The sequence below is a fragment of the Cuculus canorus genome, chromosome 2 (genome assembly GCF_017976375.1).
Source record: "Cuculus canorus isolate bCucCan1 chromosome 2, bCucCan1.pri, whole genome shotgun sequence".
NCBI classification, from domain to species: Eukaryota; Metazoa; Chordata; class Aves; order Cuculiformes; family Cuculidae; genus Cuculus; species Cuculus canorus.
The window spans coordinates 38,508,337-38,531,288 of NC_071402.1; the positions used below are offsets into that span (position 1 = coordinate 38,508,337).

At 38.5% G+C, this 22,952-nt stretch overlaps 1 protein-coding gene across 1 annotated transcript; it reads right to left on the reverse strand.

Moving 5' to 3' along the window:
* Nucleotides 1-1,008: 1,008 nt before the first annotated feature.
* YTHDF3 (YTH N6-methyladenosine RNA binding protein F3) lies at nucleotides 1,009-22,545 on the reverse strand. Its single transcript, XM_054058238.1, has 5 exons — nucleotides 22,219-22,545; nucleotides 20,224-20,248; nucleotides 14,544-14,629; nucleotides 11,527-13,119; nucleotides 1,009-2,333 (listed from the first exon to the last, which is right to left on the reverse strand). Exons 1-5 carry the CDS (start codon nucleotides 22,240-22,242, stop codon nucleotides 2,310-2,312), a joined length of 1,752 nt encoding a protein of 583 aa, XP_053914213.1. The 5' UTR covers nucleotides 22,243-22,545; the 3' UTR covers nucleotides 1,009-2,309.
* Between the last annotated feature and the right edge of the window lie 407 nt (nucleotides 22,546-22,952).

A 22,952-nucleotide genomic window follows, 5' to 3' on the forward strand; every position in this document is an offset into this window, starting at 1 on the left:
ATCCTGTCTGATTTTCCAAGCTTTCAAAGTCTGCAACAATGCGATGAATCCATTTTATACTAAACCTGACTCAATTCAAGGCAATGCTCATGCTATTAGAATAGAAAAGGCAAGGCGTAAAGCAGGAAATACTAACAAAGCCTGCAAAAATATGAACACTGCAGTGGAAGCAAACTAAGGCTGCACATGCAATCAATTCCTGAATGCCTGACTCTTTAACAGTAGCTTTCTTTTAACTGGAAACTTCTGTGCATTTTCATGAGATATTTTTGTAACAAAGATGCAGAAACATGCTGATCCCTTGAAGGACCATCAGAAGGACTACATTCTTTGGACTCAAAACATGGACCTTTGCCACTTTAACTAATCAATGACAGTTGGAATAATAAGCAGTAATCCATAAATCAGCCAACAGAGGGAAACAAATAGCTGTAAAACCTGTTAGCAAGAAACAGAAATGCATATAAGCAGCAATTTTCGGTATGAAGCCAAATTTCATAGGGTTTAGGCTTTAAATCTTTATCTCCTAGTCTTCTCTTACACTATGCACTTTGCTTATTCCTCCCATACTCCACTTGCTATTTATTATACATCTGCATTTAATTGAGATTGCTTCTTTTCTCAAAATATGGGAGTGGCTTCCCATTTGAGCTTCGAGAAAACTGGCAGTAAAAATTAAGATTCGTATCTGCTACTCCACAGTCTCAAACAATATTTTAAATAATGAGCAAGAAATAAGTGTGTACTGAACTTTGCATTTGCAAGGTTAGAAGAGTGCAAGGGGCATAAAGAAGTGAGAAAGTAAAATACAGTAAAACAGTCTGTATTCAAAACAAACCTTTGCCACTTAAGCGCCAGAACTTTGATTGCCAGAATCTGTAAACATAGGACTCGAAACACAATATAAACATCTGTGTTGGACAGTAACACGTGAAACATGTTCAAATAATACGTGGTATTGCTATTTTAAGCTATAACATATCCGACTTCAACACTGCTGTTCTAAAAAGAGAAAGCCATCCCTGGAGTTTGGTACAGGCTGTTCAGTATTTTGTACAGTCAATAAACCTGCTTAACATTTTTTAATATTCTCTTCCAGCAGATAGAATGTATTGTTATATAAACTGAAACAAAAAGATATAATTTTTAGAAGTAAAAACTAGCACAGAATTATCCAGTTTAACATGTATTTAAAAATCTTGTTGCATGCTTCGAACAAAAATCATGTTAACATGGCTATGAATATGTCATCTCCATGGATCAAAGTATTTTTCTCAAAATGTTTTCGAAGAGGGACAAAAACACCTGGATGTTGGTACAATGAAACAAAAAAAAAAATTTGAGAAACAGAGTATATGCTTGCTAAACAAGAATTATGTTTATTTAGCTAGTGAATCACCTAGAGGAGTAAATTTTCACTTTCATGATAGCAATCTGTCAGGCTTGCAAACACCCAGAAATAGGAATTAAAGATTTTAAATGTAGTTATAAAGGTCATAAAAAGTCTGATTTAGACTGAGGTACATTTACTCAAAACTGAGATTCATTGAGTGGTAGCAAACAAACAGATCCTCAGACAAATGCACTTTTTTCAGTATACATGTTACAGAAAACAAAAAAAAAAAAAAGAAATGTGCATTAACTGGTGATGTCCACCACGCTGCATATTAATATTCTCTTACACCAAACAGTTTGAAACAAGGGAAATGTCATTCTAATTGAATTTTATGTTACGTTTCATTTGGCTAAACTGCAGCTTAAAGTTGCTTTGCCATATTAAAAGATTACTACAATAATTTTCACATGAACATTTAGACTTGAGTTTTACTCCAGGACTAAATATGGCATGATTTGCTTCTAATCTGTTGAATAGCTAAAAACTGACAATTAAAAAAACTACAACAAAGAAAAAATTAAGTTGAAGCAATGTGAATCTCACATCATTGAACCACTTCTAATGGTTAAATGTTAGTTTTTTAACAAATTCAAAGAGTTAATGAATCCTTGCATTCGTTCGGTCTCCTGTGCCTTAGCTAGGATGCATAAATACAAAAGACAGCAGATACTGGTAAAAGCTTCAGGACAGAAAGTGCTTGACGAAGGTACAGTTCTCAAGTGTGTTTGGTGAGAGAGTATAAGGGCAGATGCACTGATGAGAACCATTACAAGAAGAGTCAATTTTGTGTTAAAGTGTTCAAAGATGTCACCTTAAGCAGAAAAAAGCTTTAATAACGTCTTCTTAGACATATTAGGCATTTCCAGAGTCTACATCATTAGTGTTGTAATTCTAGCAGGACATCTCCATATAGTTATTGTTTGTTTCTATTTCTCTCCTGGAAAAAAAAACAAAAACAAAGGAAAATCATGTTAATACACCCAGTTCAGCATTATCTGCTTTCCTCTCATTAGAACAGTCACATTGCTTGCAATTTCTCTAAAACAGGCAAAATGCTTTCAAAGAAAAACTTTCACTTTATTTCAGGAACATGAAATATCAAGTTCAAGTCAACTTCTTAAAAAGAAACAGAGAAGTATACATCAAACTGAAAGGTAAATATGTTCCAAAAAAACAGCTATCAAAAAGAAAAAGGTTTTATAATGTTACTTTTAAGCCACTTCCAATGAAATATATTGCACAAAGCAAACAGAGTAAGGAGACAAAACCTACAAACAAGGCAAGAAAGAGGTACTATAAATCTTCTAACTTGTCCAAAATACACTGCATGAATTTTAAAATATTCTAGTCTCCATCCATGACACCCCTGAAAAATTAAAGATCATATTTACATGTACCTCACTTGAAGCCCAGTATAACGAAATGCTTCAACATGCAAAAGGTAAACAAGTTGGCCCAGCACCTCCTCCTCCATGCAAACACATTGCTTAAATAGCAACAAGAACAATTTTCTTTATAAAGAAGCCATCCATGCTTTTCTTAGAAATTACTTTTTTTAATTACTTTTAATAACAAAATGCAAAACCAGTGAGGCAGGAATGGCTGAAAAAAAAAAATAATCCACTTGAATGGAAGCTTGAGTTGTCATCAAGACCATATTCACTACAAAGCCCCCAAATGCATTGTGATATGTCATTAGGTGTAAAGGAACAAAGCGAGCAACATCACTTGTGTAATACAACAATAAACAACTTCGTACAGCTAAGGGCTAAAATACCAATAGCACAGTATCTGTCAGAGAGTAACAATTTTTTCCTCTATATTACTAGTCTAACAGTAAATAACATCTTCAGTGTTCTATCATCATCCTCCATGTCCTCTACTTTGTTAAACAGAACCATATACTTCAGCATTATGATTACCTCTAGGAAAAAATATGAAGACAGATCAATGAACTATATCTTGTTGCCTTCATTATATATCTTCTAGACTGTAAAAAGACATTGTAGTTTGACTCCAAGAAATTAAGAAGTTAACTTCCAATAGCATTTCCTTCCTAATACATACAACTGAGCAGGTTACATAGACGTTTTAAAATATCTTCATGGAAGAGAGGTAGATTCCTTATCCCATTTAAAAGACAATAAAAACCTCACTTCCACTATTTTTATTATTATGGCCTACATAGCAAGTTATAAACGGAACATAAACAGAGCAGGGAAAACCAAAATAAACCAGGAGGCATTTGAACAATGATTTAAAAACCACTCCATCTGATACCATGCTGAAACTATTTAGGAAAAGTGAAAATTAGCTTAAGAACCCAAACAAATTCTGCCAAAGAGAGACTATAATGGAAAAAAGAAGATATATAACATATATACTGGTTATTACAGTGCAGCTGACGATCTAGTCCCGTCCAATACAGACTTCTGATTTCCTTCAAGATGCCCACCAGAAAAGTCAAGCTCGCAGAGTGTGTGGTCACAATAAGTAGCCCATAGTCCCAGCAGCTCAGTATCTAAGATTGTACATTCTATCGGACAAAACTTCAGTATATTTAAAGCAAGAGCAATACTCACACTATTCTACTAGAAAATAATTCTTCCTAGTTCAAAGAGACACAGCTAATATTTGCTTAATAAGGTACTGTTTTTAAAATGTTAGATTGATAGTATCAGTCATTAATACAAACTGATACGTTAGCAGCGCATGTCTCTAGGCTGAAAACAGATGATCACTGGCCTCATGCCCCATTATGCATGTCAGGCATTCGAAAATAGCCTGTTCATGCACATCTCTCATTATTCTTCTACTATGTGCAGACTTCAATTACAAGAACTGCGCAAAGTGCTGAGGAATACTACGCTATTAAGTAGGAGCCTATGATACTGTGATGTTAAATAATGAAATATCAATATTCTAACAATTTTAAATACTATCTGTATACAAATAAAATCATTGTTTCCTACTCATTTGCAAGTATTACATATGTAAGCACCAATTCAAGCTGTCCAGAGCACCCCTCTCTGCACTGCAAACTGCTGTACAATAAACTGACCAATCTTGTGCTTTCTGCAGCCTCCAAATTCAAAGTGCACTTAAATATATAAAAATTAAATGATGTCATGAATACCTGCTTCCATTTGGTGACACAAATATCAAGGCCATTTTGAATTCTACAGAGGAAAAAGGCTCCCAAACAACACCAGCACACCTTTCCTGTAGTCTCAAAGTTACATATTACTACATTTATATTCCAATACTCAAAGCAAATATACAAACTTGACATTTTTCACTGCAAGTGAACAGCACATTCTTCAGATATTGGTATCAGTGACATTTGGTTCTCTGTACAGCAAAACAGACAGAGTAAAAACCTTATTTATTCAATATGCAGGTAGTGGTATTACACTCAAAAGTGAAATAACTGCTCCCCCAGGTCAAAATCAGACCATATTCACTCTCACTGCCTTTTCCTGTCTCAAAAAGTATTCATTTTCTGGTTTATGAGGTGGCTTCTGATTGTTAGATTTTGTATAAACAGCAATATAGATAAACTAGCAGAAGACAATGAGTTTCCACCATGAGAGCAAAAGAAATTTCTAGCATAACTGACTGGATTTCACTATGTTTTCCTTTCACCCAACATCTCTATTAAGATGAGAGCCTAAGAACAACAAACTACTACAGTCCTCAGCTGCAGTTTGTTTTCCAAGATCCCACAAACTAAAGCTCAAGGAAAGCAAACCTGAATGGAGGAATCCTGCTTTTTTATAGCAGTTGCAAGTGCAAGCATTCAAGGTGTCCATTTTGAAAACTATCCAGGATTGCATACTTGCACAGGTAAATTGCAGATAGTTCCCACGCACACTCATCTCCAGTCCACTCAGTTACACTTTCAAAAAAAAAAACCTGTAATTTTCCCAAACTTCTGCATCTTACTGCAATGTTTGAAATGTCCATGGCTGAAACTGTCTGCTTTGCCCCTCTCCCAAGAGGCAGCGTTCTCATAGCAGCCTCCGAAGGGAATGTGTAGCACATCTTAGTTGCTTCACTGCAAACTGCAATTTAATCTTCAGCTTAAAAGCCCTGCTCATCTGCAATGTAAGCTAACATGTCAGACTGCATTCTCTGAAGTGAGGCACAGGCACACATCTCCTCTGCCAACTCTGCTGTGTGGGCAGAAACAGCTGGCAAAGGCAGAACAGTTAGCTGTAGAGGTGGTCAGAAGCAGCCACAGCAAAGTTCATGAAATCTCATTTACTAATGGCATCAGCCATAACCTGCAGTTTATTCCACCCCAGTGCACCCATCACAGCTATGACGGTGTAAACATTGAAAAAACTGAAAAACACTAGAAATAGTTTACTCCATTTATGACAAGGATCTCATTCGCTGTTAACAAAAAATATATTACTGAAACTTTAAAACTGGTTAAAATATATTTTAAAGATTCTTTTAATTTAATCCTCTTGAATTCCAAACTGGAAAAGGCAAATCTGAAGATGGAGACTACCTCAAAACCAGATAAATAATTTAAATATATTTTTCTGAGAAATACTTCAGAGAATTCCGGAAAGATGGGAGGGAAGGATCAGATGCAAAGGACCTCTAGAAGACTACATAGACCTAGACATTTTTCCTGTGGAGATGCTATTCCTTCCCTAAACGGTCATTTTCTTTTATTCCTTATCCCAACATGAAAAGTACAAGGCACAAATTAAAAAGCAAAGTCAATGCAGGAAGTCGGACAAGGTTTTACAACTCTAGACTATTTTCTTCTTCCAGTAAGCCTTATGAATTAATACTGATCCGAGACCCTGCCGCACATCATTTGAACTCCAGAGAGTAAATAAGGCTTTCAAGCATATAAATATTAAGAAAGTCTGAAAAGCTACCAGACCTATCAGTTTTGATGGCATTTTACTTATTTCAGTCTCTGAAACATACTTAGCAATAGTAGAAAAGTGAAAATTAAAGTAAAACAGTAAAAAAAAAATCTAAATTTGAGCAAATGCATTATTATTGGGACAAGGACAGACTGTATTATTTTATTATGGTAATGACATAGGCAATAAGAACTTAATCCAAATCTGAAATTGCCCAGCACACTAAATAACAGGGTGTAAACATTCAGAAGGCAGATGTGGGGAAAGAAACCCAATTACTTTAAAGACATCGTATAATAGCACACAATGAGTAAAGGCTCTGCAGAAATCAAGCTTGAACTGCATGAGCCAAAAAAGCCCTTCCAGTTGTTTCCCCAGGTGGATAATTTCAGCAATGGACTGGCCAATTCTAACTACAAGTAGCAAGTGCTTCCTTTCAGTGCTAGACATGGTTACATACTGAAATACCAGATTTTAATTAGCTACAAGACAGCCATTTCAGCAAGTTCATTAAAAAGTTAAAAAAAAGGTAAAAAAAATAATCAATATTCTAGATCCTTGTTATGGTTTAACAATGCTAGCAGTATAACATCAGCTTTGGAAGACTGACAACAGATAGCTTCTAACTATATTTATGGAAATTCCATTCAGTTATGATACCTGTCCCAGCAAAAGGAGCGGAAAGATGACTCTGACATCTTTGTAATTTTTTCTCAGATACTAATGGACAACAAGGTCATCTTATTTAATTGGTCTGCTAAGAAACCTATAGCAGCCTTGGAAGTGGAATTACAGTCACCGCAGGGCCTACAAAACACACCGGGGAAGAACTTCTCTATTTTTATTTAAGCTTCACCACTCATGTTCTTTGCACATACACAACTCAAATTCCAGTCTTCCATGAGAAAACATGAACTTATTTTATCTTGGTTTCTCATTGTATTGAATGCACAAGTTTAATTTTTCAAAAGCGATTATAATTCCCAGGTACAAAACCAAATTAATAATTATAATTATCTGTCAGTATTAAGTAAACTACCAGACCTCTGAGAAGGTACCCTCAAAGAACTGGGCTCAAACAGCTGATCATTCCATACAAATTCTTGTTATTTATAATTTCAACTATTAAAGCAAATCAATTTTGATACAAAACTGAAACAATCCTAGATCAATTGAACCTACAGAAACTGTTTTACTAGATATGCAAGATTTGTATGGTTTTCAAGTGCCATTTTCCCCAGCAAAGGACCAGCAGCAATCTTCACTCGAGTTTCTGCTACCTAGTCCATCTGCAGTATGAATCAATGAAGCAAGGCTGAAGTACTGCAAGGAGAGTCACACGGGTTGCGACTTCCTTGCAATATGCCAGCATTTCTTCCCTGCAAACAGCAGGAAAAGCATCAGTGTTCTAGTCAATTTGTTCTTAATAGAGCAGTGCAATCTGTGGAGATGTAGCAGGAAGCAGAAGGCTGTTACATGGATTTTAACATATTCTTGACGTTCTGCTTTTGCTCTGGAAGAAATGTATAATTACTCTTCTGCTTTAAAAGCCACAAGTTTAAGATTCAGCATTTAGAAAAGGCAGAGCTGTCACAGAACCAGCTCAATTCATTGAAGTCTTGTCGTAGGCAGCTACCTTTTCATTTAAGAACATTAAAGAATTAGATTCCAAAAATGACCCGACTCATGAACAGCAAGGTAAACCATTTCGTTGATATTCCCAGTCCTTATTTTACAGGAGAAATTGGCCCTTCGAGTCCAGACTCAAGACAATTGAAATCTACTCGATAAAAAGGACTCTGTAGGCTTGATTTTGCAGGTAGGAATTTCCAATCAAGAAAAACGCAACAAGATCCATGCAAGTGTTGCTATAAACTAAGATCACCAGCAAGTTTAATTACAGTCCACCCCTTTCACATAGCAGTCCAATACTGCACTTGCCCTTCTGCAGCATCCTAATGTAATTACGTGCTCTTAAAATAGCATATTTTAAGACTTCTGATCCAATTTTTTTAGATCTCAGAAAGCTACTGCTTTCTGTTGAAAGATGAACACACACATTTTTAAATATTATGCAAACAAACACACACATTTACACCAAAAAGCAGCAGTTCAAACTACGGACTAACGCAATTTCAGGTTATTTCAATAGACTACTGACGGTACTCAAAAAACATTGCTGATTCCTTTGCTCCTTTTGTGAAAGAACACAGCACTTGTACGTTTAAAATGTGCACTTGAACCTGAGCCGTCATAAAAACGTGAATGATTACTGCACAAATTTGTTTCCAACCACAGCCGCAGATACCTTACTCACACCAGGGCAACATCAAACAGTGGCAGACTCCTAGAGTTCCAATATTTACATTTAAAAAGACCATTCACAGTTACTTGCACGTAATGTTTATCACATTGCAAAGTAACTGAAGTTCCATCTTACTCAGACTACTTATTGCACTTCTAGAAGTATACCACAATATTTTAATAAAACATACTGCTAGGTCATATTGGAAATTAATTATTGATCCCCTTGATTTGTTAAGATTAAACTTTTACAACCAATTATTTTAAAATAAGTTAGCTGGAACGATGAACAGTTATAAACTAAATTAAATCCATAAGTCATATGCTGTTTACAATGTTTAGAACACTGGCTGTATGAAAGTTTGTTACCACCTATGCAACAACAAAACGTTAACTGAACTTTAAGGAACACGTAAATGACTACTGCTGCTTGATGCATTTAATATTTTATTAACAGCAATAAGCACATTTTTCGTGACAGAAACACTGGAAACAAAGTGATTGCTACAGCTGCCACAGAAAATAAGCATGAACTTAATTTACACAGTTCAACTGTCAGTAGAAACTGCACCAATTTAAATACAGCTCCATAAAAGCCTAGCTGGCACTAGGTAATAAAGGATTACTCAATTAACCATAAAACAGAGCTTACAATACTAATTGTTGCATTTCCAAACTATGTTTGAATCATAAGAGTTACAATTACATGTTTACAATTTAAAGACAAATAGTTGTACGCTGTGTGATAAAAGAAGAAACCTAGAGGTTTAAAATCAACACTCACTCATAAGAGACTGAAACCCTCAGCAGCTCACAGTAGTTTAATTTGGAATTTATATTTTAAGTACATATTAATTGGCTTAAGGCATATGTCAAACCTATCTACAAAGACAAAAACCTCACAAAACCTCGCAGCTCTAAAGTAATTTTTTGCAATTTGTCACAAACAAATTTGTATGATGCTGCAGAAGAATCAATGCCTACTAGACAAGTATCTTGACAAGTATGTTTTGTCCCTAAAGTATAGGGAGAAGCAACTGTTAGCAGAGAAATGCAGCCTTCAGTCTTTGAGATACAGATACTGTATGTTTCCCTGAAGATATGAAAGGAAACAATGATTTTACTGTATTACACAAAAATGCACCATCACAGTCATCTACTTAGAGATCTACTAAATGCTGAATTCAGTACTTCGAATTCTAAGTTTAGCATACACAGAAACACTACCAGTATTCTATGTTCCCCCTCTCCATGACATTTTGTGGCTTTCATCTACTACAGAAGAAACAAAACCACAAGGAAAACACTAACTTCCTGAGTTGCCAGGGCATGTCTTAGTTATCACTCCTTTGGTAAGCTTTTCACAAAAGCAGATAGTTTTGAAGCATACGATTTATCTGTAAAGTGTCTTAAAACATCAAAAATTAAGAAAATGTGGAAATGTGAAGGCTACAGAGAAACTAATAGCCTTAGTCCTGCTGAAACATTACCAAAATCACAGTGAAGTTATAATAAAGCCTCAAAAAGTCAAAGATTTCCCCTTACATAGAATATTAGTTAAGAATGTGGCCCATCCTCCCACTACTAAGATAGCAAGGCAGTGAAAGTACTGATTTAGGTAGGGTATGTTCTGTTTTCTTTTTCGGAAAAAAAAATAAAAATTAAAAGGCATTACATGCCCAACTGAGATATTCATCTTGCCTCCAAACAATAAAAAAACCTCCAATATGACAATTCATTGTAGAGAGCTTGTGCAATAAAACTACAAAATTGATTTTCAGTATGTACAACACTCATCTACAGGAGAGGCAACATGAGCGTTGCAAGACTGCAAATGTACAAGAGGAGTGGAACCAGTGCTGTAGTAGAAACCTAAGAGATGTAAGGAGGTTGTGAAGCAGGTGAAGTTATCATACAGCCAGAATCATGGCAGCTTCAAGAAGTAAGAAAAATTCAGGACTTCACATCCTACAAGTCCTCTAATTAGCTTAAAACCTAGACTTTTGGGGGGGTTAATTCAGTAGATGGTGTGACAGGATGAATGAAGAACACTACCAAACTGCAGTTTGCTAACTCCCATTTCTGAACACTTGCACATCATCTCACCAGTACAAGACCTCCTGAAACGTGTCCCACCATAAGACAAATCATTTACAGTTACTAGCAAGTCTGGAAAGAAAATATAGTAAAAATAAATATTGTGACCAATGGTGAATAAAGTGTTATCAGCAGGGAAAGTACACACAAGAGAAAGTAGACTATAAAGTACTAGGACTATACAGTACTATCAAAATCAGCTTAAATAAAATGCCTTCTCCCTTGTCTGGTTTTCTAAAATACCTCCGGACTTAAGATTTCTCTACAGATTTATCATAGGCATACTTTTCTTCACAGAAATGAAAAAATTATTCTGACACTGTACAAATCATCACTGTATCACTTCCGTGTTTCACAACTGTACAAAAGACAAATTGTACCAAGGGACAACCTGCTTTTCACAGTAATCATGCTACTAAAATTTTCTTAAAGTAAAATTTGAATTTAAATGTCATGTTAAGTAAAGTAAGCCTCCCCTAGAATTCCAGGCCCTTTTTATGACATCCAGAAACAGTAAAAATTTAAACTAGAAGGCTTCAGTTATGGATAATATACTCAATTCAGTTTTTGTGTACTTTGGAGTGTAAAACATGTCAGAAGTCTGCCTGTGCAGGCTTGTGTTAGTACTGTGGTTAAAAACATACCTCTGTAACAAAACAAGCTGCAAGAACTCAAATCTTTTCATGAAGAGCCAGTTACATCAAGTACAGACACCTTAGGTAAAAAACACCACTTTCTGATTCAGCACTCACACACAGAAGTTCCAGTTGTATGAAAAACAAGATTTCCAAACTCAGAAAAAACAGGAGAGCTGCTATAATGACATTGATTTCTTACCCTACGCATGGCTTCCTCCTCCTCTTGACGCTTCTCATAATGTGCAAAGTCATCAAAGATTGAGGTGGTATGCTTGAAAGTAGCAATTATTTTAAGCACTTGCTTAGCTTTTTCTAGGGGTACCTCTTGAGTGTCCCTCGAATTGGTAACCGGTTTGTTGTCATTGTTTTCCAAGCGAATGTGCCGCAGTTGGTTATTGGGAACGTCTTTGACAAAGATCCATTTGACATCAAACTTCCCCTTCCACTTATCCTGAGACCAGACACCAGCATATGCATTGTAGTCCACAACAGACTTCATCTCAGCCACCCCACAAAAGTGTCCACTACCATTCACACTGAAGAGTAAATAGAGTGGGCCTTTTCCATTCAGAGAACGGTAAGCAGCATCCAATCGCTTATTACCATGTTCAGTACTACACCAGATAGAGTACTTAATGGAACGGTGAATATCGTCCTCTGAATAACTTTTGATTATAAACACACGTCCATTCTTCAGATTCCAATCGAAGTCTTTGGGATTGTAGTTGTTTATGGCCTTTAGTTTCTCCAGCACTGGGTGCACTTCCACACCAGAAGGTGAAGAGCTGACAGACACAACACCTAAACCAAAGTTGTCACTACCAGCTCCATTGTTCTGGCTGAAGCCCACACCCCTATTACGAGGAGCTACCCAGCGGTTTTGCAGCTGTTGCTGCTGCAACTGGTGAGGCTGGGCCTGCTGCTGAGGTCCTTGTTGCTGTTGTGGTTGCTGTGGCTGAGGCTGCTGTTGAGGCAGTTGGCTTTGCACCAGCGGTGGTGGTTGAATTAATGGCTGAGGCTGCTGGATAATAGTCTGAGGCGGCAGTACTGGTTGGGCTGGGGGTGCCTTTACCACTGACCCTTTGTCATCCCAAGTTCCAATATTCATGTTGTGTTTTATAGGTGGTGGTGGTACAGCAGGCCCCCCAATGCCCACGTTACCTTTAGGCTTCAGTTTCGGCTGAGGTTTAGCAGGCTTCCTTGCAATGGCAGCCCATGAGGTTGGTTTAGGTGCTGAACTGCTAACTGGGGGCACGCTGTTTGCTGCAATGCTTGTCATACCTGTACTGCTCAGAGCTGAACCTACAGTTTTTGTAACAGCAGCTGTCATATCTCCACCAATTTTCAGTCCAGTCATGCCTTGCTCAATGCTGCTAATTCCAGGCACCTTGCTCAGAGTATCACTGCCAAATCCAGCCTGTCCATCTGCTATGGCTCTCCCAAGAGAACTAGGTGGATAGCCATAGCTGCTGCTGTAAGCAGAGCTTTGCGTTGATTGTCCCTGAGATCCACTCGTCCCCCATGTAGAGAAGTCTGCATTCCCAGGAAAAAAATTAAATCCGTGCTGCCCAAGAAATGGAGGGGTATTTCCTAATGCCCCAGGTTGACTAAACACACCATCGGGAATGTAATGGTGTTCACCATTACTCATCTGTCCATAAGTTGTCAAGTATGGCATTGGAGGGTCACCTGCAGTTGACCATGCTGCTTCGCCTAAAGAATATGGAAATCCAATGGATGGAGCATAATAACTAGGCATATATGGGTCTGACATTGGTGGATAGCTGTTACTCTGCAAGAAAATAAAACAATAATCAGCAATATTGGTAATAACGCTCCAGGAAATAAAGACATGCAATGCAGTCCAAAACATTTTTAAGGATTACGTGAATGCATTTGTAACTTCCACCATTCCTCCCAGTGTAAGAGACAAACAAGGTATCTGTTAGATATGGCCATTTTTTCCCCAAAAGACTTTTTCAAAGCACTAAAGAGCTCCTTTTTTTGTAATATATTTTCTGTATTTTCAGTTACTAAGCTAGGCTTAAAATGCATCCACATCAATAGTATTAAGAAAAAGACAAGCTACTTCAAAAACAACTTATAACAACTGTAGTTTCACAGATACAGAAAAATAGCTGCAACTATAATTTAAAAGCTTTGGTATTCTTAGTTTTGTCAAATTTCTCACCTCTAATTTGAGACACCTGCCAGAATATTACAGTGCAAAAGGATGCATGTTTGTTTCATAAGGACCAGCAATCAAACAATAACATTTCTCCACTATGGAGAATGGGCATTAAGTACAATCTGTGGTCCAGCAGAACAAAGTTTGCCAGCTAAATTCAAACCCCACTCCCAAGACTCCAAGGAAATAACAGCATTCATGTCCTCGAAGCATAAAGCTCCAAGACACTTGAAGGACTACCCCCATAAGACTTGTGATGTTGTTTTGGGGAAAAATGCACATCACCCTCTACCTGATGCTTCCTTACCGTTGCATTATTTGAAAAGAAAAAAAAAAAAAAAAGCAAGCAAAATTCCCAAAGCCTTTTAATAATCTGCACTTTCTCCCTCTCTCAAAACTGCTGTAACAGTTACAAACTTAACACAATAAATATTAACTTTTGACTACAGAGACCATTCACGGTTCTAAAAATAATTCCTTAACTTCCTAGCAGAAGAGTTACACCAAGCTGCAGTAATATTAAGCCTCAATCTATTATGCCATCAACCATGAGATACTTCTATCATCTTCAAAGGAAATGATGTCGAAGCAGTTAAAAATTTCATTGGCTTTCAGAAAGTATTGTTTCAAACTGCATCCAGTAAGTGAAACTTTCATTGTAAATCTAAGGTGTCAAGCTTTGTTGTGAGGTTTTATTTTGGGGTTTGTAGGTTTTTGCTTTTTCGTTTCCTCAAGCTTTTTGTAATCGCATCTTTCTGAAGCCAGCGAACAAGCACAAGAGCAGGAGATACAAGAGCAATGATTTTTAACCAAATCTTTTCCAGAATCGTTAAGATGATGTTTAGGGCATTGAATAAGACAAGATACAAAATGAAGTTATATTTCAATGGATATTCAGGCAAGTAAGTAAATAAGAAATATCACGCTAAGAAATATCATGCTAAGAAATATCATCCAAATATTAACAAAGTTTGGAAGTCAGCTGAACTCCAAAATTAACTTCAAAATAGCAAACGATGTTCACTTACCTGATTTGTCTGACTACTTAGATATGGCTCAAAATCATCATCATTTACTGCATCCTTTTGATGAATCGAACCGTTCTGTACTGAAACTAAAAGCAAATCTGTATTAGGCATACTCTCTGCAACATCTATGATGCCCGTCTAATCTAGATAACACTTCTTAATCACCTGGTACCTTGAAATGCTTCTACTTGTGCTTTGTTGAGACTGAACATATTATTGTTAAGTACCACTTCATTAAATTTCAAGAAAATAGCTTATTCTATTGATTATCCAAATTTGGTCTCAGGAGAGGTCTTGTAAAGAAAGCAGACAGAGCAGACTACTCCCAACTATTCCTTCCTGAGCTCCCCAGACAGAGTAAAAACTATATCCACGCCTCATTTGCACAGGCAGTAAATCCAGTGTTTCCAGAAGTACCAGACCAAGTGCAAACGTGCAGACCGATCAGATCAGACATATTCAATAGGTTCATGGAAAGCTGTAACACAAGAGCTTTCTCCTGCCAGGAGGAAAGGCAGTTACCCACCAAGAAAACCATGAAGGGCACCACTATTCAGATATTTAATTCTGCGTTTTCCTACATAACTATTATACTGTACTGTATTAGTGGCATCTCCGAAGCTCTGAGGAGAAAAAGCAAGACAGAAACAAGAGCCGAAGTCCCCAATGGTGATTGTACTCTTTTCCCAACATATATGCCACTATATGCTGGAATCTCTTCCTACCTCCTCTTCATGGTCTCCTATTACCTTTAATTTCATCTAAGGCATTACACCTACCTGGGATTTTCCAGCCGCTCAAATTACTTGAAGTGTGTCTCTACCCTCCCCCAGGTTACTATTCAAACAAAGTAAAATTGCACAATTTTCAACTAAGTCTCACTGTTCCCCATGGTGCAACGCAGAACAGGGAACAAAACTAGCAGTTTGCAATTATACAGTTCAAAGACCTCAAAAATAAATGAACACTTTTCCAAATGCTTTTTTTTTTTTTTTTTTTTGTAATTTATCAAATAGGTTCTGTGAAAAAAAAACATCCAATTTTTAGAGTGATCAGTAAGGTGCACTGAGAAACCATGAGAAGAGAAGTAAGAACAAAACAGCAGATTTTCTGACAGCTGAAGACATTGAGTTAGGATTTGGCTCCATGGTTTTTCTCCTTTAGCAAAAGCTTCTGAAAAGTATATACAACCATGTAACTAAAACTTCAACTTTGTTAGTTACAAAAAAAAAAAAAACTTCAACTTTGTTAGCAGAATTTTTTTCTGTTTTATTGTGGGGTTCTTTTGCCACCCAAAGCTCATATTGCTAACCAAGTGGTGCCTGGACCAAGTCACTTCAATTTTTCTCACATTTGACACCTCTAAAACAAACCTGCCTTCTGGGAATGAAACTGGGGGGGGGGGGGGGGGGGGGAGAGGAGAAGGACGCGGGGAGGACAAAGAAATCCCAAGGAATAGCCAAAATCATGGAAAAAATTATTAACTTGAGACAGCAGTAAGAAAAGACAAAAATTCATAATTTAACACAGAACAACAGTATCTGGGAAGGAAGAAAGCTAGTAGTGTTTTGAATACCTTTTTGGAGCTTTAGAAGGCAAAACACTTGATATTTCTGTTACTAGAAACTGGCACAGTGCATATATATACTAGCTACAGCCAAATATGACGAGCAATGGTAAGCACAAAGGGTTTTAAAACTTGATAGAACAATATTCCTAATTAAATGCCAAATTTAAACTAACATTAGGTTGTTCGTTTGGGTTTGGTTTTTCTTCTGTAAATAGTTTCAGTTAAGGCCATTAGTCATCCTGCATTTACACATAATGGTAACATATTAATGAGCTGGAACACTGTATTCTTAATATTTGGCCCAGTCACACAAGAGATGAGCCTCAAAATCTTTTGTCCGTGCCATGTTCATTGCTTAGGATTAACCAAATAGTATGGAGAGCTCAATTCTCAAATACAGTTCTCTTACAGTGAAAACTTAGACAGTGCTGCACAAGTTTCTTAAAAACATGCCACCACAAATAAAGAAAAACAGCCGCATGTCAAAACCAGAATCCTATCAAAACTAATCTCCTAAAACTGACAGCTAATCTTCATAAAACACACATCTGCTTTGTTTATTGTTTCAGAGGTATCTAAAGACCACTTAAGACAATTATTTTTGGCCTGACATAACTAACACAGAATGTTCTTGTAAATGTATTGTCTTTCTTATTCATTCTGTATTGAGATCCTAAGTTAGTGACACAAAAGAGTTCTACATCAATATCTTTCCTAGCAAACATACACATTTCCCAGTGAAACATCATCACAAGAAGTGTGTTTCTTTGGCTTTTCTAACTTTACATCATGTGTTAACAATGAAAAATGCAGCCCACACACACATTTAACAAGAGTAAAAATATTAAGATGCATGCCTCATTCCCAAAAATCTCACATTAAGTGTTCAAACTAAACAGGGCAGTAATGAAGAATACTAATTGAAACTAATCTACAGTCACTAAAAATATCTGTATTAATCCAACCCTGAAAATACTGTATACTTCTGCAAAGGCTGGGAAAACACACAATGTAATTAGTCATTTAATAAAGGAACTTAAAGCTTATATTCTTCTAACTACTAATATTATCCTTGCAAACGCAGAAATGATGGCCAAAGGCATAAGAAAAGATTTTTCATTAGAAGAAACTGTTACACTTTGACTGACGTGGAAAATAAATACTAAGAGAAATATGTAACGTTTCATTCCTGTTTTAAAACCTAATGCTTACATTTCAATCTCATACAAACCCAAAGAATACATATATATACATATGTGTGTGTGTAAACACAAGTCAGCTCTTCCACATCACAGCTGTGATACTCTGGCATAACAAACAAAATGAGGGGGGAAATAAAGTGGAGTTTCAGGAACGCCAGTTTCTCCCCACCACCACCCACCCATAAGACATAATTTGATTGAAGTCAGTTCTGATATTTTGACTACACAGTAGCTGACAACTAGAATAAGAAAACTTTCAAGACAGGATAATTTGTTCATTAAAGTCTCTGAAATACCAACATTAATGTCTGACAAAACGGACAGTACTGTTCTACACACCAGAATTTCAAACCCACAAATTCTGGTCAAGGAAAACAGCACAGTACACCAATACACAATCAACTAGAATACAGCATCAAACACATTTTACTAGACAATACAAATCACCTACCTCCCAATATAATTTGCCAGTCTAATATTTTTTGTTTCAATAAGAAACATACTCTATTTCCATGTATATAGCCCTCATCCTGCTCACCCACACTCTCTCAATATCCTCCACCAGACATGCGGACATTAACCTTTTTACTATCCTCTTTTAACATTATTACTCTTACACACAGAATCAACTTCAGATTAGTCTGTTAAATCAGTATCACATCTTCCCTGGAAGCTTGGCCTGAAGCTCCACCAGGGGAGGTCCAGGCTGGATATCAGAAAAAAATTCTTCACAGAGAGAGTCATCGGACACTGGAACAGGCTGCCCAGGGAGGCGGTCAAGTCACCTTCCCTGGAGGTGTTTAAGGAACGGGTTGATGAAGTGCTTAGGGACATGGTTTAAGGGAGCGTTAGGAATGGTTGGACTCGATGATCCAATGGGTCCTTTCCAACCTGGTGATTCTATGATTCTATAAGCTGGGACCTATCATGACATCCGAAAAAGAATCATACAGTGCTTTGAGTTCGAAGGGACCTTAAAGATCATCAAATTCCAACCCCCCTGCAATGGGCAAAGATACCTTCCACTAGACCAGGCTACCCAAGGCCCCATCCAACCTGGCCTTGAACACTTCCGGGAACGAGGCATCCACAACTTCCCTGGGCAACCTGTGCCAGTGTCTCGCCACCCTCAACACGAAGAATCATCACACTCCTTGTGAGGAAAAAGATTATGGTTTGCTAACATGCAGTCATTAAGGATTGCTGATACTGACAACTTATTCTCTTGAAAAACTAACTCAAAGCAAACCACTCGTGCTACACAGTGCTATCATCTTCGATCTCTTACACATTTAATCCAATGCCAAATCATAACTCAGTTCCACTGAACAAGAGTTATACCAAATAATTTCACAGAATGGAGGAGAGCATTGTTTTGCTTCACTATGGTTTTCATTTCAGTCATATTCTCATCAAGAGAAGACAAGTAAGCACCCATTATTTAAAAGGATGCACTCCACAAAAATCTAAGTTCAGAAATGCAAAAAAAATCTCTTCCTTACGTAAAAAAACTGAGACATGTTTTGATTCAAATCTTCTGCAGTGTTTACAAGTTACAAAACACAAAAATATGCTAACATAAATAAGTTAAAGTAAATCTGACTCATGCATTTTCACTATTAAACAAGCTACAATATAACACCCAAACAGAAATGCTCAATACTTTCACTCTGAATCATATACATGGCTTATAGCTCAAAAACTATTTGTACAATTCTCTAATAGATGCATCTCAACAAGGTCACTAAAACTGAGATGCAGTAATTCAAAGAGTGTGAAGCCACAAAATACTTGCTAAAATGAATCTAACTTTTCTTCTCATTTAGAGACAACATGGAAGGCGTAAACACAAAGTATTTCAAAGAAACAAAGAAATAGTTAACAACTCCAGTTTGGGGAACAAATGGTCTGAGTACTACAATATGAGAGAACAAGTATCCAAGAATGATCAAACTGGAAAGGTCTGAGGAAGTAAACACAAGTTCATTTTCCTCTGTACACAGAGAAATAAGAAGGAACAAGCCAAATTCAGATTCTGGAGCCATGTGCTACCTCATAAGTGGTATATGTAATAAGAAGCAGATAATCTGCACATAGACAGAATAATAGAATAAGCACACTGCGGATAATATTAAATGACAGTCCACAGAGAACAATTAGATTAGTTCAGATAATGAACAGTGGGAGGCAAAGAGTATATGTGCTGCAAAAAAAAGTTTCTTATCTGCATGAAGAAATAATAAGCATATTAACACACAAAGGTAGCTATGTGCATGTTGCTCTATAGCTTGAGCTTGCTAAGGATCCAATAATTAAATGGGCACAAGTCTTTATATCAAAGATAAATTCCAGACCAGAAAAAAATTGCAAGATACGATCTCAGATGCTGTTTACAACAGACTTGCCAGGAATTTTAAAGAGAAGGATATTAAGCAGTTAGTTCCTGGTTTTTGTGGGAGAGGAGAAACCCCATTGAGTATGATATTTAAAAACTAAGATGTTGACAGAAACATGAAAAGTAGAAAAGCAAAACGCCTGCAAACACTGAGAGAATATTCTCCACTGACAGTAAAACGAAGATTCTACTTATTGCACAGAAAGGCTCAAGGTGTACTGTTAAAGAGTTTATACGAGCATAACACAAAGTCAGCTAAAAAGAAATAGCCGTATCATCCAACTTCTGACATTAATCTTCATTTGCAAAATAAAACTTTTTAAATTGACGTACCACTGTGCCACAGCAAAAATGCTAGGAAATAACATTTTGGCACACAATTTCCTGTTATTTTGCTCTAGAATAGAAGACATCCTATAACTACATTCTCTCCCCACAGTTTTCTGAAGATACATTAACTGCCATAAACAGCAATATTAGATATCTATATAGAAATACGAGGAATCAACTTACCTTTATTCCCCTGTCCTTTAGGTCTCTGTGTATGGGAAGGTGGAAAAAAAAGCAAAACAAGTTCAGTTAGAATTCATTAACGTTTACTTAAGGGCAATTCCATTTATTTGCCAATTTTCTGCACTTTTCAACTTAAATATAATTTAAAATCTTACTATAAACATGCTACTATAGAAATATTATATCATATTAAAACATATAATACAAAATACTATCAAACCACAACAAAATAATTTTAAAACTGAAAGAATTTCACCCAAAAGCACTGAAATAATCTAGTCTTTCACAGCATGTGAAGCTTAAATGGTGTAGAAAACCTGAACAACTAATTTTGACTGCCCCCCCCTGAAATGTAAGCAATAAACAAAGCATAGAGTAAAAGAAGAAAGTTAGTAGCTTAAGATTACTGCCAGTACAAGAATTTCATTAGAACTTCATTATCATATGTCATCTTCTCAGTTGACTGACAGGTACTTGTCAGAAAATAACCTACACTGCCTAGCTTTTTAGACATACAAAGAAATACACAGTGATATTGTAAGCTGACTTATGAGTTGTGCATTCCTTGTCTAGGCAATTACTTTGATGAAATAATACAGCCTGTATGAAGCTTTCACACAAGGAAATAATACCTTAAGGAGTACTTTTTTTTGGTATGATTAGTCATTACAAACCAATCTGTCATGCACTAAGAATCACTGTAACAGTACAAGTTACCATATCCTTAATTCCTCTACACCAAAATAAAATAACTTATAATAACAAATACTAGCCCATGAAAATCTAATTCACCTTCTCATATATGTACAACTAAGCATAAGTAAGGCTCCATCACTTTCCCAACAATTTTTGACCTGAAAATCTCAGTATTCAGAGATTAGAAAGTTCAGGAAACAACCCTTTGGCTCATATATGCATCTGTCTTAGAAATATCATAAATCTGTTTAACACTGCTCCATCTAAAACTGCACTGGTTAGTCACTTCCCTCTCCCAAAACCAGAGAAAAATCCCTGTAACCTTAAATATGCCAACCACTTCATCTTTTGGAATGAATTTAACCCAAACATAAAGGCATGCAGAGACAAAAAAAAGACACAAGGAAATCAAAAATGTTGGGAAGAATCAGCCTTCATCAATGAGGCTGATGAAAAGCGCAGAGATCACTAAGCTAGAAATAAGCACATAAAAAGAAACTAGAGAGCAAGTACAAAGAATAAAAATAAAAGAAACAAAACACTGAAGGCACAGAGAGAAAATAAAAGCGGGCAGGAGACTGCAGGGCCAAAACTTTTGGGGAGTGGCAGAGGGCTGCCGAGAAAGCAGAGACCAAAACAGAACAGCTTCCAGCAAGAAAAGCTGGCCAGCAGAGGCCTAGCTAAGATGAAAAACAACGAATTCTAAGCTCCACATAGAACCAACTAAAGTGCAGCACAGCACATGGAAAGAAACAGAACAGCTGGAAAAAGCGGAGGCCGCGGGGAAGGAGCAAAAACCAGCAGCGCGAAGCCGGAAGAGGCCGATGAAGGGAGAGAAAGGCAGGCAGAGAAAGGTTACGGTAACGAGGAGACAGAAAGAGTCAGGGGTACGGAAAGAAGAGGGGACGAAGCCGGGCGGCGCGGGGAGCCACGGCGTTCCCGGGGCGGAGAGAGGGGCTCGGCCGGGGTGGATGGAGGAGAGCACAGAGCACACAAAGCGGCCCGGCCGGGAGCCGCAGGCCCCGCGGGCGGGGAGGAGGAGCGGCTCCGGCGCCGATCGGCAGATATAAATAGGGGCTGCCGGGGAACAAGCCGCCATCCCGGGCGCCGCCTGATCGCCGTTCCCTACGGCGGCAGGGAAGGAGGAAGAGGAGGAGGAAGCCGCGAACCGCGCCGCCCCGGCGGCGAGGGAAGGTGCAGGTGTCCGCCCGGCCGCCGCCCCCGCCACCGGGGCTCACGCCGGGCCATGTAAGAGGGAAAGGCACGGAGCTGCAGGGCCGCGCGCCCCACGGCCGGTACCTGGTCGACGCTGGTGGCTGACATTCTTCACGGGGAGCCGCGATCCCCTCGCTCCGCTCCGCCTGGGCCTCGAGTGATTCCGCACGCCGGGGCCGTCCGCCCGCCGCGCCGCTCGCGTCCTCCTCCTCGCCGCCGCCTGATTGTCGTCGCCGCCGCCGCCGCCTGCTCCGGCTGCCGCCGCCGATGGCGATCCCGCTGGAAGGAGCCGGCTGGACACAGCGCCGCGTTCCGCCCCTTGCTCTGGGCTCCGCTTCCCCACAATGGCGGACGGGCTCCGGCTCCCACTTCCGCTCGGCGGCGCCCTGACCTTCCGCTCCCCCACCACCACCCTCCCTCCGCCGGCGTCGCCACTGACCTTTTCCTTCCCGTCCCCGCCTCCATGTCACGTGGGGAGGAAAACCGCGCGCGCGCCTAGCACTAGGGGAGCGGATGGCGGGAGGTGCGGGGGGGGGACGGTGGTAGGGGACTGCGCATGCGCGCGGCGCGGGCGGAAGAAGCCGGCGCGCCGCTTTTCCCCCCACTGCACCCGCCTGCCATTCAGCTGCGTGTGCTCGTAGGGGGCGGCTGAGGAACGTCGGGGGGTGGGGGTGATAAATAATCGTGTTAATGGCTTCAGCTCTACTGCGCGTGTGCTCGGGGAGGGAGTGGGATGAATGTGCGTGTGTTGGAGGCTGTGGCGGTGGGGCTCGTAGGGGCTCGTAGGGGCTCTTGAGGCCCGATCTCTCTCTGGGAGG

Excerpts from the sequence above, each read along its gene's own strand:
- YTHDF3 (XM_054058238.1), bottom strand. The coding sequence starts at position 22,242 with ATGTCAGCCACCAGCGTCGACCAG. Across the intron at positions 14,630-20,223 it reads TAAAGGACAGGGGAATAAAG|TTTCAGTACAGAACGGTTCG; the intron begins GTAAGTTGATTC and ends ATTTGCTTTTAG. Across the intron at positions 13,120-14,543 it reads TAAGTAGTCAGACAAATCAG|AGTAACAGCTATCCACCAAT; the intron begins GTAAGTGAACAT and ends ATTTTCTTGCAG.